We start from the raw sequence: 14571 nt of genomic DNA on the forward strand, positions 1-14571 counted from the left end.
CAGGCCAAAACAAACAGCTTTGTACGTTTCAGCAAGAGCATGTATTAGCTAATTTTACATACTAGGTCATAAGGTCTGATTTGTTAACAGCAGTTGATGTATTAACTATAATTTGATCATCCCATTAAAACATTATATTACATATGAATAACTTTGTCAACTAGCATTTGTTTAATACCTGCTAATACTTCATTTTAATAAAGCCAAATTCATTCAAAGTGCATCCAGTGCACATGTTGTTACAACCATTACATGGTGTGTGTACAATATGCACATACTGATGAAATTGGCTGGTACACACTTTGTGGAGCAAAGGTATATGTAGTAAAAAATATAGAATATTTATATAAATAATACTAAATAGCATATTATTCAAAGTTAACAGAACTACAGGTGCTCATTGTTTGCTCATGTTAGATCACAGTGCAACTCTTTAATTAAAAAAATAAATGAGTAAATATTTAAAATAGCATATTAACAGTAAATATTTTTAACTGAATATTAATATTAAATGCTGAAAAAAATTGTTTGTAAGTTTATGTTTATGTTAACTACTGCAGCTCACCTCTGTAGCCTGTTGTAAAGTGTTACCACTTTCTTTAAAGATGCAGAATGTCTGTTTTGTTTATGGTATTCATTTTAAAATGCTAATGCTTAAGCTTTTTCTATGTCATAGAAATTTATTTTAAACTGCCACCTTATAAAATTCTCATAAGGATTAAAATAGGTTAAAATAAAATGTATTAATATAATATATCAAGGATAATAACTATACCTGTACACATTTTAATTAGTAAGACAACAGAAACTGTACTGTAAGGATGCTTCAAAAATGCTAATCAATTTAAGATTACAAATGCCATGTAAAGTATGTTTGAAAGGTGGTTGCTTTGACTTAGAACCTGCAAGGACTTACCTGCTCTGTTCTCTAAAAGCTTGAATGAGTCAGATCATCAATAATTGAAAGAGTGACGGAAGCTTAATATAACTCTTACATTCTCTTCTCACGCACACACACACACAAAATATACATACATGCACACATATATAAATACATGTATATATACATATATAAACACACTTACAGAGAGTTCAAAGAACGGAGACCTTGAAAAGAGTCTGAAGCCAATTCAGTAATTTGATTATTACTCAGATCTCTGAAACAAAAAAGAACATTTAGAGAATATGTGTGTTTGTGTGTGATTGTGCATGTGCTCTCCATGTGCTCACTCAGACACACACTCACATTCTTCGCAGCCGCTTGTAAGGTGCGAAAGCTCCTGCTGGAATAATCTTGATGGAGTTTTGCTCCAGTCGACTGTGAACGAAGAGAATAAACCAGATCAAAAAATCATCAAGCAGCACTGGAGAGGGAGAATCCAAAGCACAGAAAGGTGAGGGTAACTGGAAAAATTACGGCCACTGACAATACTATTGAAGACTTATTAGAGGAGAGTGCAAATGAAGAGTGAGGAGAAGATGGGATTTGAACATTTGGAAAACCTTATATTTTCTTATCTTGGAGGATATCATTTTTATAGAAAAGAAAAGAAAAAGCAAAGAGGGAAATGAATCTGATTGACATAAATGTAATTGTAATGCCTTTAGAATGATTTTAATCACAACTGTACTCTTGAACACACTGACTGAACATTTGAGTTTCGCTCTCTGCGCTTGAAAGCCCAGTGAGCGTACTATTCCTGTTTATTCATTCATTCATTTTCTTTTTGGCTTAGTGCCTTTATTAATCTGGGGTCACCACAGCACAATGAACCACCAACTTATCCAGCATATGTTTTACAAAGCGGATGCACTTGCAGCTACCCATTACCAGAGGTGGGTAGTAATGAATTACATTTACTTCGTTACACTTACTTGAGTAAAATTGTTGGGTAACGTGTACTTTTTTGAGTACATTTAAAGATGTGTACTGTTACTCTTACTCAAGTAAATTATCAGAGAAAAATCATTACTCTTACTTAGCTACACTTGGCGGCGTTCCTCCGTAACTGTCAAATGATAATAAATATGATTCATATTTGCAAATATCGCGAGGCGCCGCATTGGAGTGCTAGAGACGCGTCTTCCGCTTTCGGTTAGAGCGCGTGCGCCTATGTTGGAATGATGGCTGAAGACGTGCGAGTTTGTACTGCGGTCAAGCCATGTCGCCATCTGCGGTTCCGAGAGGACGGTCTCGCTGTCTGTGCAGTGAGTTTATCCGACCAGGTAGGTCACCCACTGCCTCAAGTTCAGTCTGTTTTCACTTCAAGATGTCAACAAGAATAGTTTCATAACGCGATGTACATCGAACTGACATCGCATGTGAATTCTAGTTCCAACCTAAAAAAACACGTAGTGGTAAGTGTAACAATTAACCCAATTTGAACCTAATAATGGAAACTATGGGATAACTATAGAAACTGCTGTTTAATGGAATAACTGATAAGACCTGCACATATAGTCATTCACATGATTAACCATTAAAAATATACCATTTAATTTTTAAAAACATTTTTAACATAAAAATGGCGTGTGTGTGTGTATTCATTTGAAGTCTTCTTTCTTTTCGGCTTAGTCCCTTTATTAATCTGGGGTCGCCACAGCGGAATGAACCACCAACTTATCCAGCATTTGTTTTATGCAGCGGATGCCCTTCCAGCTGCAACCCATCACTGGGAAACACATACACACTTATTCACACACACATACACTACGGACAATTTAGCCTACCCAATTCACCTGTACCGCATGTCTTTGGACTGTGGGGGAACCCGGAGCACCCGAAGGAAACCCACGCAAGGAGAACATGCAAACTCCACACAGAAACGCCAACTGACCCAGCCAAGGCTCGAACCAGCGACCTTCTTGCTGTGAGGCAACAGCACTACCTACTGCGCCACTGCATCGCCCTCTAAACAGAATAGTTTTAATAATTAATTTCTAATAACTGATTTCTTTTATCTTTCCCATGATGACAGCACATAATATTTGACTAGATATTTTTCAGGATACTAGCGTTTCAGCTTAATTCAGGTTTGTTCTGTAGACAATCAAAACAAATATTGCTTAAGGGGGTTAATAATATTAATTATATCATAAGTTATAAAGTGTATTTGATGCATAGTAAACTCTAGCATATAAGATTCACAGTCGCTTGGCTGAGAGCACTCTGTGCTTTTATTAAACACAAAGAAAGAGAAAGCGAGAGAGTCTTTCTACCCATAAGAAATATTTTTGTGGTTTTGCTTTTGTAAAAATGTGTTTGTTTAAAGTTACTTAGCCTTTAAAGGTCCCATGAAGTGCTATGAAATATGCATTTTTATTTGATGTTTGACATAATTTCCACCAAAACATGAAGAGAAGGTGGGGCACAGTGTAGCTCCACCCCTTTTAAAAAAACAGCCAATAGCCTATAGTTTAATCACCGCTCTGCCAGTGAGAGTGGTTGAGCGGTTGCCAGTGAGAGTGGTTGAACAATGCATTACAAGAACATGAGTTAACAGTTAACAGGATCTAATGATGAGTGACTATATTTTCACGAAATAACGTTAACAAAGATGAATAAATACTGAGGGTGGCATGATGGCTCAGTGGCTCAGCAGTTAGCACTGTCGCCTCACAGTAAGAAAGTCACTGGTTCAAGTCCCGTTTAGACGAGGTGGCATTTCAGAGAGAAGTTCTCCCTGTGGTGTGTTGGTGTGGGTTTCCTCTGTGTGCTCTGGTTTCCCCCACAGTCCAAAGACATGTGATATAGGTGAATTGGATAAACTAAATTGGCCGAAGTGTATGAATGTTAGAGTGTATGGGTGTTTCCTAGCACTGGGTTGTGGCTGAAAGAGCATCCGCTGCATACAGAGTATATACAGGAATCAGAGAGTGAAATTCAATACCTTTTAAGACCTTTTTTAAGACTCTTTGCATACATTTTAAGACCTTATAACCACTTAAGGTTTCAACCGAAAACACTGGCGAGATTTTAACTTACAGTATATTTACTAAATATTAATGTAAGAAACTAATCCAAAACTAAAACATTATTTATATACTGAATAACAATCTAGCTAAATTAAATTAAATCTAGCTAATTCAGCAGGTCGGCACCTATAGAACTGCAGAAATAATGGTGTTGCCTTGGTTACTACAATAAACAAAGCAGCATGATGTCAAATCTAGCAAGATTTTATTGATTTCATAAACTACACAGCATCCTGATATTCATAGATTTAATTTAGGCAAACTTTAGCATAATCCATAAACCATACACTGCATAATCAAAAATGATATAAAATGTAATACCTTGCAAAATAGCATTTAAGAAGCATTTAATACTTTTTAAGGGCCTTAAATTTCTTCACATTGATTTATTAACTTTTAATACATTTTAAGACCCTGCGGACACCCTGTGCATAAAACTTGTGCTGGAAAAGTTATCAGTGCATTCCACTGTGGCAACCCCTGATAAATAAGCGATTACACTGAGAAAAAAATGAATGAATGAAGGAATGAATAAACACTGAATAAATTTGCTGTTCATTGTTTGTTCATGTACACTAACAAACATAAACTTATGAAACATTATTGTAAATTGTTACAGTATATAAAATAATATAATAATAATAGTAGTAATAATACTATATTTAGGTGTCTATAAAGGGTTGAGAAAGTTTAACGAGCAGAAGAACCACAAAAAATTATTTCGTTTAGTTAGTGTTTTCCTGTTTCTCCGGTGTTATTAATTTTATAGCTGAACATTTAATTAATAATTTTTTTATCCAAATTTTAAAAGTACTTTTTTGTCAATTTTCCAAAATAATTACATACATACATAACTATACTATGATATATAGCATTACCGTGAAATACAATTACTCATACCATGACCCAGAATTTTGGCCACCACTAGTAGCAGCTGTGTCTGTTTGCTCTAAGTCCAGTATTATTCAGAGCTCATGTCCGGTTGGGTGTCTGCTTGTGTCAGGCTAAGAATAAATCCAACATCTCTGTTTCATGAAAATTTAATAATAAGCAGACTTCTAAACATAGACAGTTAAACATTGCCTATTAAATGCATATTATAAGACAATGAAAGTGTTTTTTGACTTTGCATGTATATCAGCATGTTGTTGAAGACCCCCGAAACCAAAATATGACCTTTTATAATGCAAAATAGGGGCTCTTTAATAAAGTAGTAAGATTAATGTGATGATTTGTTTCCATGGATTGTAAAACAATGTACTAAGTATGAGAGTGGACACAGATTTCCACTCTATTTTACCAAAAGTTTGACCATTTTACCATTTGTTTTGAGTTCATTTCTCACAATTGTTGTCTTACTTGCTGCTTTATATCTCATATTTACATTTTCGTTGTAATTGTCACAAGACATTATACATTGTAAAGCTTACATATTCAAGCTTATGTCATTTTTGATAAGTACAAAAAACAACATCAGTTGTTGGTTTCTTAATTGCAATGTCATGGCAGCAGTCATTAACTAAGAGCAATTATTTTATTCCTCCAGTTTTCTAGTGTAAAACAAGCCATATATATTTATAACACCTCTCGCACTTGTGGTGGCACTCTATCTGTCTCTCTCTCTACATATCTGTTCTTCTCTTTGACAGTAAATATGTCATAAATCAGATAAGCTCTCCAAAGTTGACAGAGCATGAAAATCAAGCCCTTGCATAGGTGGATGAACACACGCATACACACACATTTCATTCAGCCGGAGCCAAATGAGATAATCCGACTCATCTGCCAAGGCCCGGCATGCTGCTTTCAGAGGATGAGAAATGAAGAGATGACAGAAAGAGAAAGAAGGGAAGAAAAAAGACAGACAATGACCCTGGCAATGAGAGGCACAACAAAAAAATGATGAGGCATCTCAATCCAGGCCCCGTTGGCAGAGCGCTGGCCCTCAGAAGAGATGCCATTGATAAAATAAATCCATTTCCACACTGAATTAATGCGCATGACTTCAGCATGGCCTCCGTGGTTAAAATATTTGATACACATTCAGCAGGCCTCGCTCTGTGTGTGTGTGTCTGTGTGAAAACTACATCTGTCAAAAAAGTCTACATGGAAACCTCAAGTGTGTGTCTGTGTTTCAGACCTAAAACTCCCTTGTGCATACCCTCAAACGTAAGATTATTAAAATGATTCAAAATTGAAAAAATAATTTACAAGTAATCATTAGCTAGTTAATATACATATAAATATAACATTTAAAGCATTTATAATATAATATAATATAATATAATATAATATAATATAATATAATATAATATAATATAATATAATATAATATAATATAATAATAATATAATATAATATAATATAATATAATACAATATAATACAATATGATATAATACAATATAATATAATATAATCAGATTGGCATTTCTGCTTTAATTAAAATGGGGGGAAATGCTTGTGCAATTTCAAAAACTCTTTATTATCTCTCTATTTTTTTTCTATCAAAATAAATGTCAAACAAGTGTACATTATGAAATAGCTTGTAATTTTGTAATAATATAATATAATATAATATAATATAATATAATATAATATAATATAATATAATATAATATAATATAATATAATATAATATGAAAATTAGTATTTAAGGTATGTTTATAATTACATTTCATTATAATTAGTATAAAAGAAGCAAATGAGAACGTGTGTGCCCTTATATCTGCTCTTCACTCACATTTCAGTGATAGTTTCTGGCAGGTTGGTGGGTATTTCAGTCAGTCCTTTCCCCCGGCAGTCCACTACATTATTACTGCAGGTGCAGAGCTCAGGACACTGCAGCACACTACAGGATGAGTGCGACTGGGGCCCTAAAACACACATGCACACAAACAGATGATGAAGAGGATGCAGACACATACTGTAATGTATGCCTCACAATGGGGAGTTAGATAAAATTAAAAAGGTTATGGGCTGCATATTAGAATTAAATGCAATCTGATCTTTACTTATGTTATTTCAGCCCAAAATAACTTGCCTTCACTGAAGTCTTGAAAGCATGAGCAAAGAAAGAAAACAGTCAAAAATTGGACAGAATATGAACGTTTTTACAAAAAACTGCAAATTTATGTATTTAAAATTGTATGTCTCTTTATTCTCATATGACATGTCTCCATAAACATGTTGGGTAAGTAAAACACTGAGAAACTCACCTGTACACATAAACTCTTTCTTCTGAACCTCTGCTATGTTGTGGCCTCTCAGGGAGGGTGGAGCCATACACTGTGTGTAGAGGCCAAGGCGGGGCCTCTGTCTCAGCCAATCAGAGAGCCAGGCCACATTGCAATCACATAGAAGATTATTAGAGTGCAGGCGACTGGATAGACGCAAGAAAAAAAAAGAAGAGTTATTTGAAGGACTGCTTGCAGTCTGAGCTGATATATCAACACAACCTGTGAGCATGTGTGTTTTTGTGGGAGTGTGTGTAAATGTTATCACAAAGTTTCATGTTCATTAATTGCTGTCTTATACTTGCAAACAACAGTGATTTCTCTGTCTCTGGTGTTTCTGTGTAGTCAGCACCTTTAGCAGTCCTTCCCTTAATAAGATTAATGTAACAACCAAATTTGCAGCACGTTTGTAAAAATCTGTTGTAATCTTTTCTAACATGATAAATTCTAACATGTTAAAATGTTATTAAGATAAATTATTAATATGATATCCAGGAATTGTAAACCAAGATGGTAATACATTGAAATCTCTTTTACATTATTTTATACAGTAATTCATCATTCATTCATTCGTTCATTCATTCAATCATTTTTCTTCAGTTTAGTCCCTTATTTATCAGGGGTCGCCAAAGCAGAATGAACCAAAATCTATTCCGGCATATGTTTTACACAGCAGATGCTCTTTCAGCTGCAACCCAGAACTGGGAAACACCCACACACTTTCACGTACACATTCAGACACTATGGCCAATTTTGTTATCCAATTCACCTATAGCGCATGTTTTTGGACTTTGGGGGAAAACAGAGCACCCAGAGGAAACCCACGTGAACACGGGGAGAACATCCAAATGCCAACCGGCCCAGCCAAGACTCGAACCAGCGATCTTCATGCTGTGAGGCGACAGTGCTAACCACTAAGCCACCGTGATGCCTAGTAATTCATCATATACAGTAATTTTTGCTAAATTTATATTTAGCTTTTATTTGTTTTAGAAGATTTTTAGGTTTAGTAATTTTAGTAACTAAACTTATTTTGTAGGGTTCTTAATTATATATATATTTTGTTTAAAAATGTTTAAATATAAAATACACAAACTGAGTTTGAGAAAAATGTATGGCAGATGTATGCAACCCAGGCTGATTCTGAAAACGTACCGCTATATACATTCCTGGAGAGCGCCAAATACATCCCAGTAGGTACTTTTTTTTGCAGTTTTTGTTTTCGTGAATCAACCAGAGGCTTCTGTGCAGAGATCTCAAATTTCTCTCACAAGTGCTATTCGCACCTGCTGTTCTCATGTAAATCCGCTGAGGCCGCTGTTGACTGACCTATTGACTGACCCACCCAATTGTGTTTTCAAAAACACAGATTGACCCACCCAACCACTTCCCTAAACACAACTGACAATTTTAAAACGCAATCCAGAAAAAGAAAAGCCGTTGCCTGATTGTTACCACATTTTCAGATTTCACCACATTCTCACATTGTTATTTACTTGTTTATTTTAATTTTTGGCTTCTGTTTTTATGTTTTCCACTTTCTGGAACCGTTTTTTGCCGGACTTGAACATGTCATGGTCAACTTCTCTCTGCATCTCAAGTCCACCGACGTACATGGCGAACTACCGGAAACTAAAGGAAAGCCGTCCATACGGAGGCAAGCGGTCAGCTGGTATAAGCACAAAAAGGAATAGCATCACACCACTCTGCAGTATTCGTTTTAAAGACAAAATGCAGCCATACATAATTTGCGATGTCCATAAATGTATATAGGACTGCGTTTTCAGAATGAGCCTTTGTTGGATGTATGGAAACCACAACATAAGGTGCTTTAGTACCTATCTATTTAATGACACGATCACAATGACTGAAATTTCACACTTTCCTTTCTTGCTGCACGCTGGCTTTCTTTCCATCATCTACCGCTGTCGTTTAGCTAACAAGGTCCAGAATACAAATATAGCAATTAGCTACTTTAGCTCATCACGCAAATGGAATTAAATTATGATCGCACACAAAGAACTCCAATCTATGAAATGTATGCTAATGAAACATACATATTAATGCACTTATTAAACCTTATTTCCTTATAATCACACTTATTAAGGGGCAGCATGATAAGTGCTGGATAGCATGCTAACGATAGTCTGAAGAACTACTTTAATGTGGTTTAATGTGGTGTGTGTGTGACAGGATAAAGAGAGAGAGAGAGAGAGTGTGTGTGTGTGTTTGTGTGTGTGTGTGTGTGTGTGTGTGTGTGTGTGTGTGTGTGTGTGTGTGTGTGTGTGTGTGTGTGTGTGTGTGTGTGTGTGTGTGTGTGTGCGCTCGTAAATTACTCACAATGTCCTGAGCTTGGGCATGTGGTTAAAACTGGCCACTGACAAACGAGAGATATTGTTGTTGTTCAGTGTGCTGTGAAACAAGGATGAGATTGAAAACATTCATTCTACAGACATATTTAAAGAACCAACATATATAATAAAAAGGGATCATTCAATTCAAAAAAATAAATTCATTTTTTGTCATATTTGCTGCTAGCTTTTGTGGAAGTTGCATGTCCAAGCAGCTCCAAACAACGAAAGTGAATGGTGACCATTGAAAGAGAACTGTTCTAACTGTTGATCCAATTAACAGTCATTGTAATAAAAGAGCATTTTAAACATTTAGCCAAATAATTTTGTATTCCACACACACACACAAAACAATGCTTTGAAATATTCTGAGCACATCTGCTATTAAAAAGAAAAGCTCCTGAATCATCTTCTGTCCAGATTGTCACAAAGCATCAAAACAGTTCAAAAACAAGCATTTTGACGCAAACCCATTTGTATGTCTTGATTCCATCCTCTAACAGGATTATTTCTCTAATCCTACTTTAAAAAGGCGATATGAGTTTTATATAATCATTATATAAACACCCTGCAGGCATGATCTGACAGCCGAGCACACAGCATGCCGTCAACGTGCAGAGAAATGCACACCAACTTTACACCAATATACAATTTCCTCATCTCTATTTCAATCTAAATCAAACAAAGTTTCTGGAACATTCTCAAACCTGTGTGGCCCAGCTTTGACCCAAGTCTGCTAAAATCTTGATTTTTAAAAAGATCTCATCGGTGGATTTAATTCAACAGTCACACACACACACACGTAGTGCACTTACAGTACTTCTAAGTCCCGCAGAGCTCTGAACGCTCCATCTTCAATGCAGGAAATATGATTATAGTCCAGCTGCCTGAGAGAGAAAATCACAGAGAAAAAAAATATTTGAAGATGTTGTCGCTTCTTCTGTTTGGTGCTCAGTGATTATGGTAATAGAGTAATACACTCTCAGAAACAATACTGATACTAATCTACAATACCTTACTAATAAACAACACGCATGTTTCACGCTTCAGTCCTTCAGTCTGTCTTTCTTGTCTCTCACTCATTTTGTTGTCACTGTCTTTCTCTCTCCTTCAGTTTCCTGCCTCCACACTGTGTCTGCTGTGCTCTCCTCCACTATTGTCTACAGTACCTGCTCTGCCCACTCCTCCCATTTGTGTGCGTATATGAGTGTGTGTGTACATGATGGTCAGTTTGCGGGCACCTCATTAAAGCAGACAATCATTAATGTAAAGCTCTCTTTCCCTCTCTTTTTTCTCTCTTTTACACATATACAATATATACAGAACACTTACAGGTTTTTGATCTCTGTAGATCCTCTGAAGGCTTTTCTGGGAATCCCCTGGATTTGATTTTCACTCAGGTCCCTGGCAAATAAAGAGAAAGAACATTAACAGTCACAACCAGTTATGAAGGATGATCTACAGGTCTCTTTAAAGCTGAGTGTACACTATTTTTCCTTTGTTGCAGTTTTGTTAAATGTGAAATCTTCAAAAAGAAGCAAAGGACTGTAAGGCATCTGAATGTCAGATGGTAAAATGTTCACATAAAATTCAAATTCGGTCTTTTCTCATGTCATGTCTGAATTATATGACCTTAGTTGGAACACAAAATAAAAAATGTGCTAGCAAAAAATATTTTAAGAACATTCTAGTGCCCAAAATAAAGGTGTTAATCTCATTAAACAAGATGTGTATTTGTGATAACTATATCAGTCTGATTTATGATTGGATTATTCAGAAAAGTTTTATTGGATGTTTAAAGGATTAATTCGCTGGCTCTATTTTGACTCCAACCTTTTTCCAAGATATTATAAGATATTATAAGTCTATTCTGTTCAGTCTCTAACCCTTGTAGTACAAACAATAAATAAACTCAAATAGATGATAACAGTTTTAAGTTTGTAGTAAATATGTCTGTTTTTTTTATTATTAAACTTAAAATTATACAGTTTTAGAATGATACAAATGTGACTAAATAATGACAAAGTCTGACAGAAAAGGCTGAGGATTTCACATTACAACAAAGTCTTTGTTAAAAAATCATGCACCAAACCAACTAGCTACAAAATTAATCACAGCAATACAAACTGTGTAAAAAATCGAAAAAAATTTCAATACGAGAAGGCAAAGCAAGGAAGCATTGGAATAATACAATCAAATAAAAATGCTGGATAAATGATTAACTTATTGTTCTTTGTTGCAAAACAGAATAATATAAATGCAAATTGAAAATATAATCCTGATGCACTCTATGATGGTGTGCATTTTTCCTTCAGACACAATCTTTGATGAAGAAAACGATCATTGAACATTTGATTTCACTGCCATTCAAAAGACAAATGAACATGATCAAAAAGGTTTATGACCATTTTTTTCATTTTCAGAAGGATTCATTTGAAAGCCTGTAAAGCGTTTATATAAATAATTCATGCTTTAGATGTAGTATGTGCAAATTATGTTTAGGTTTTTGTTAATATGTCAGCACTGTGTTTTTCATTCAACGCAAATGGAAGAAAATGTATGTTTGGTCTATTTTAAAATACATACTTGATGTGAAATATGAACAATTATGAGATTACTATGAGAACACTATTTGTGTTTATACAAATCATCACCTTCTAAGGTTCTATCTGGCATTTTTGTCAAAATTGAGTTATTGACATATTCTTTTTAAATGACAACTTATTTACATTATGGAATAATTATAATTCTAAATTATAATTATATATATTTTTTATAAGTTGTTTACATTTTAAGACTTTTTATTTAAAAAAACAAATATTACACAAATATTGCTTTCTAAGGAATGCCAAAACTTTGAAGCTCAATTTCTCAAAATAATTCAGAACGCAGATAGAACCTTAAAATTCCAAGGTGACGATATGTTTTACATTTTAGATACTTTAATTATATGAAACACACAAACACAAATATAGTTATACACTATACCAATATTTCTAACAGAAGCCCCGGCTTCTTCAGGCATGAGAGCAGACATTTAAACAGCCTGGGTAAGCATTCCGCGCTCTTTAAAATGTCATCCTGACATGACCTGAGCATGAACTGAATGGCAATCATCTTTAATCAGGTTCATCTGCGCCTGTACAGGACACCGACATGGCATCTGTGTGCACATTTATGAGCTCAAACATACTTCTGGATTACAGCACAAACATTCCAGCTGTCAACCAGATGAGAGCGAGACGAATTTAGGCAAAGACAATCACACCATTTAAATCAAACAATTAAAAAGCCTGTTCCCAGTTCAACAGTGTTACTAAAATCAAAATAAAGCACCACACACTCAAAGACATAGTGGGAGGTGGGCTTAACAACTGGGAAGAACTTTCTCTCTCTCTCACATGCACACAGGACACACACACACATACACTTGTATTGTACAGCTATCTATGGGTTACAACTATTTATCCCATAGATGCAGTGCTTCCCATAGCTTTGAAATACACTTGCGGTGGTAGCCGGATTGAAACACACCATTTACCCAGATCACATACAGTAAGTAGTTAACTATATACGACAAACAAAACATAATTACATTTTTAACAATAGTTTTATTTATCATGACACGGTTATACACTGTTTCTTAATGGATAAAAGTAAAAAAAGACTGTTAAAATAAAAATATATTTTTTTATCTCTATTTTATGCTATTCATTAGCCATGTGCACCCACTGACAGGTCAAATTTGCCTCTCTCTCTTTCAAGTTCAAAGCAAACTTGAATGCCAAAGCATTTTAGATATGTAAATAAAATAGCCTATGAAATATAGCCTAATGACATCATCAAATTAATAAAATAGTAGAGAAAATAAATGACAGAAAAAGAAATAAAAAAAGAAAAGTATCTTTAAAATTGATAATAATTACAAGATTAAAACGAGTAGATTATTTAAATAAGGCAAATGAGTTGATTAACTAATGGTGTGTATGTATATAGATGCTATTTTTCAGCCAGTTTAGACCAATCATTTCGTCCTATCCAAGTATATAGTAAAGTTTTTTAAAGTCGTTTAGATTCAAGAATGAATTATTGAATGTTTCTCTCGCTCTTGCAACTATGCATCCGCAGTACTTTGCAAAGCCATGTGAAAGTGATCACGTACGATTTGTGAACGACAGCTTTAGAAAGCAAAAGTCAAATCCCTGACATTTTATGAGATTTAGAAACCCCACCCAAACAACTTTTTTAACTGCCAAAAGAGAGCATCTCTGTGTTTCTGCAGAAAATGTGGGAGTGTTGACAGTTCACACGCACAGAACGAAACAGGTAAACGAGATAAAATTTTCCACTACTTAATCGATCACAGATGTTTGGTTATATTAGGCGGATACGAAATAGTGTAAAGGATGATAATAATAGTAAAAAAAAACATGTCACTATAAATACTTGGGCAGCCTTTAATATACCTGGGTGGCCCACCCAAGTAAAAGTCTTTGTGTGGGAGGCACTGAGATATGTAATACATTTTTATGCTGTATTTTCTATCCAACTCTACCCCTAAAACCCAACTCTCACAGGAAACAATCATTTTAAAACTTCTAAAATACTTCATTCTTTGTGATTTATGAGCTTTTTTCCTCATGGTGACCAAAAAAAAAATGTCCCCACAAGGTCCAAATTTACTGCACACACACACTATACAACTTCAGTGGCAACATAGTATAGAACACACAGTAGGGCATCGAGTACAAAGAAAGAAGTGAAGAATAAAAGCAAAAGAAAGAGGGTTAAATGATGACCCCTGAGCACCTTTAGAGGAAGTGCTTCACTCGCTCTCTTCCTCTTTTCATTAAACGAACAAAAACGAACAGAAGCTTAATCCTTGCTTTCATCCTGCTCTCCGTCCTTCACTTTCTGTCACTTTTGCTTTTTCTTTACTCCTGCTGTGGGAAAAAACTCATACAAAACACAATACAGCAAAGACAAGTTATGCTCACTCTCACTGTGAGT

The 14571-nt window shown here is 35.0% G+C and overlaps 1 protein-coding gene across 3 annotated transcripts in view; it reads right to left on the minus strand.

Annotated features, from left to right (window-relative positions):
• slit2 (slit homolog 2 (Drosophila)) overlaps positions 1–14571 on the minus strand; it is a 140510-nt gene that overhangs the window by 59576 nt on the left and 66363 nt on the right. For all 3 annotated transcript variants that reach the window (XM_056459749.1, XM_056459733.1, XM_056459741.1), the window contains exons 5-11: positions 10894–10965; positions 10377–10448; positions 9551–9622; positions 7193–7356; positions 6718–6850; positions 1247–1318; positions 1086–1157 (exon numbers count right to left, since the gene is read on the minus strand). In XM_056459749.1, the coding sequence (XP_056315724.1) occupies positions 1086–1157; positions 1247–1318; positions 6718–6850; positions 7193–7356; positions 9551–9622; positions 10377–10448; positions 10894–10965 (657 nt within the window). The remainder of the gene's footprint in view (positions 1–1085; positions 1158–1246; positions 1319–6717; positions 6851–7192; positions 7357–9550; positions 9623–10376; positions 10449–10893; positions 10966–14571) is intronic.

The sequence above is a fragment of the Danio aesculapii genome, chromosome 1 (genome assembly GCF_903798145.1).
Source record: "Danio aesculapii chromosome 1, fDanAes4.1, whole genome shotgun sequence".
In the NCBI taxonomy this organism is placed as follows: Eukaryota; Metazoa; Chordata; class Actinopteri; order Cypriniformes; family Danionidae; genus Danio; species Danio aesculapii.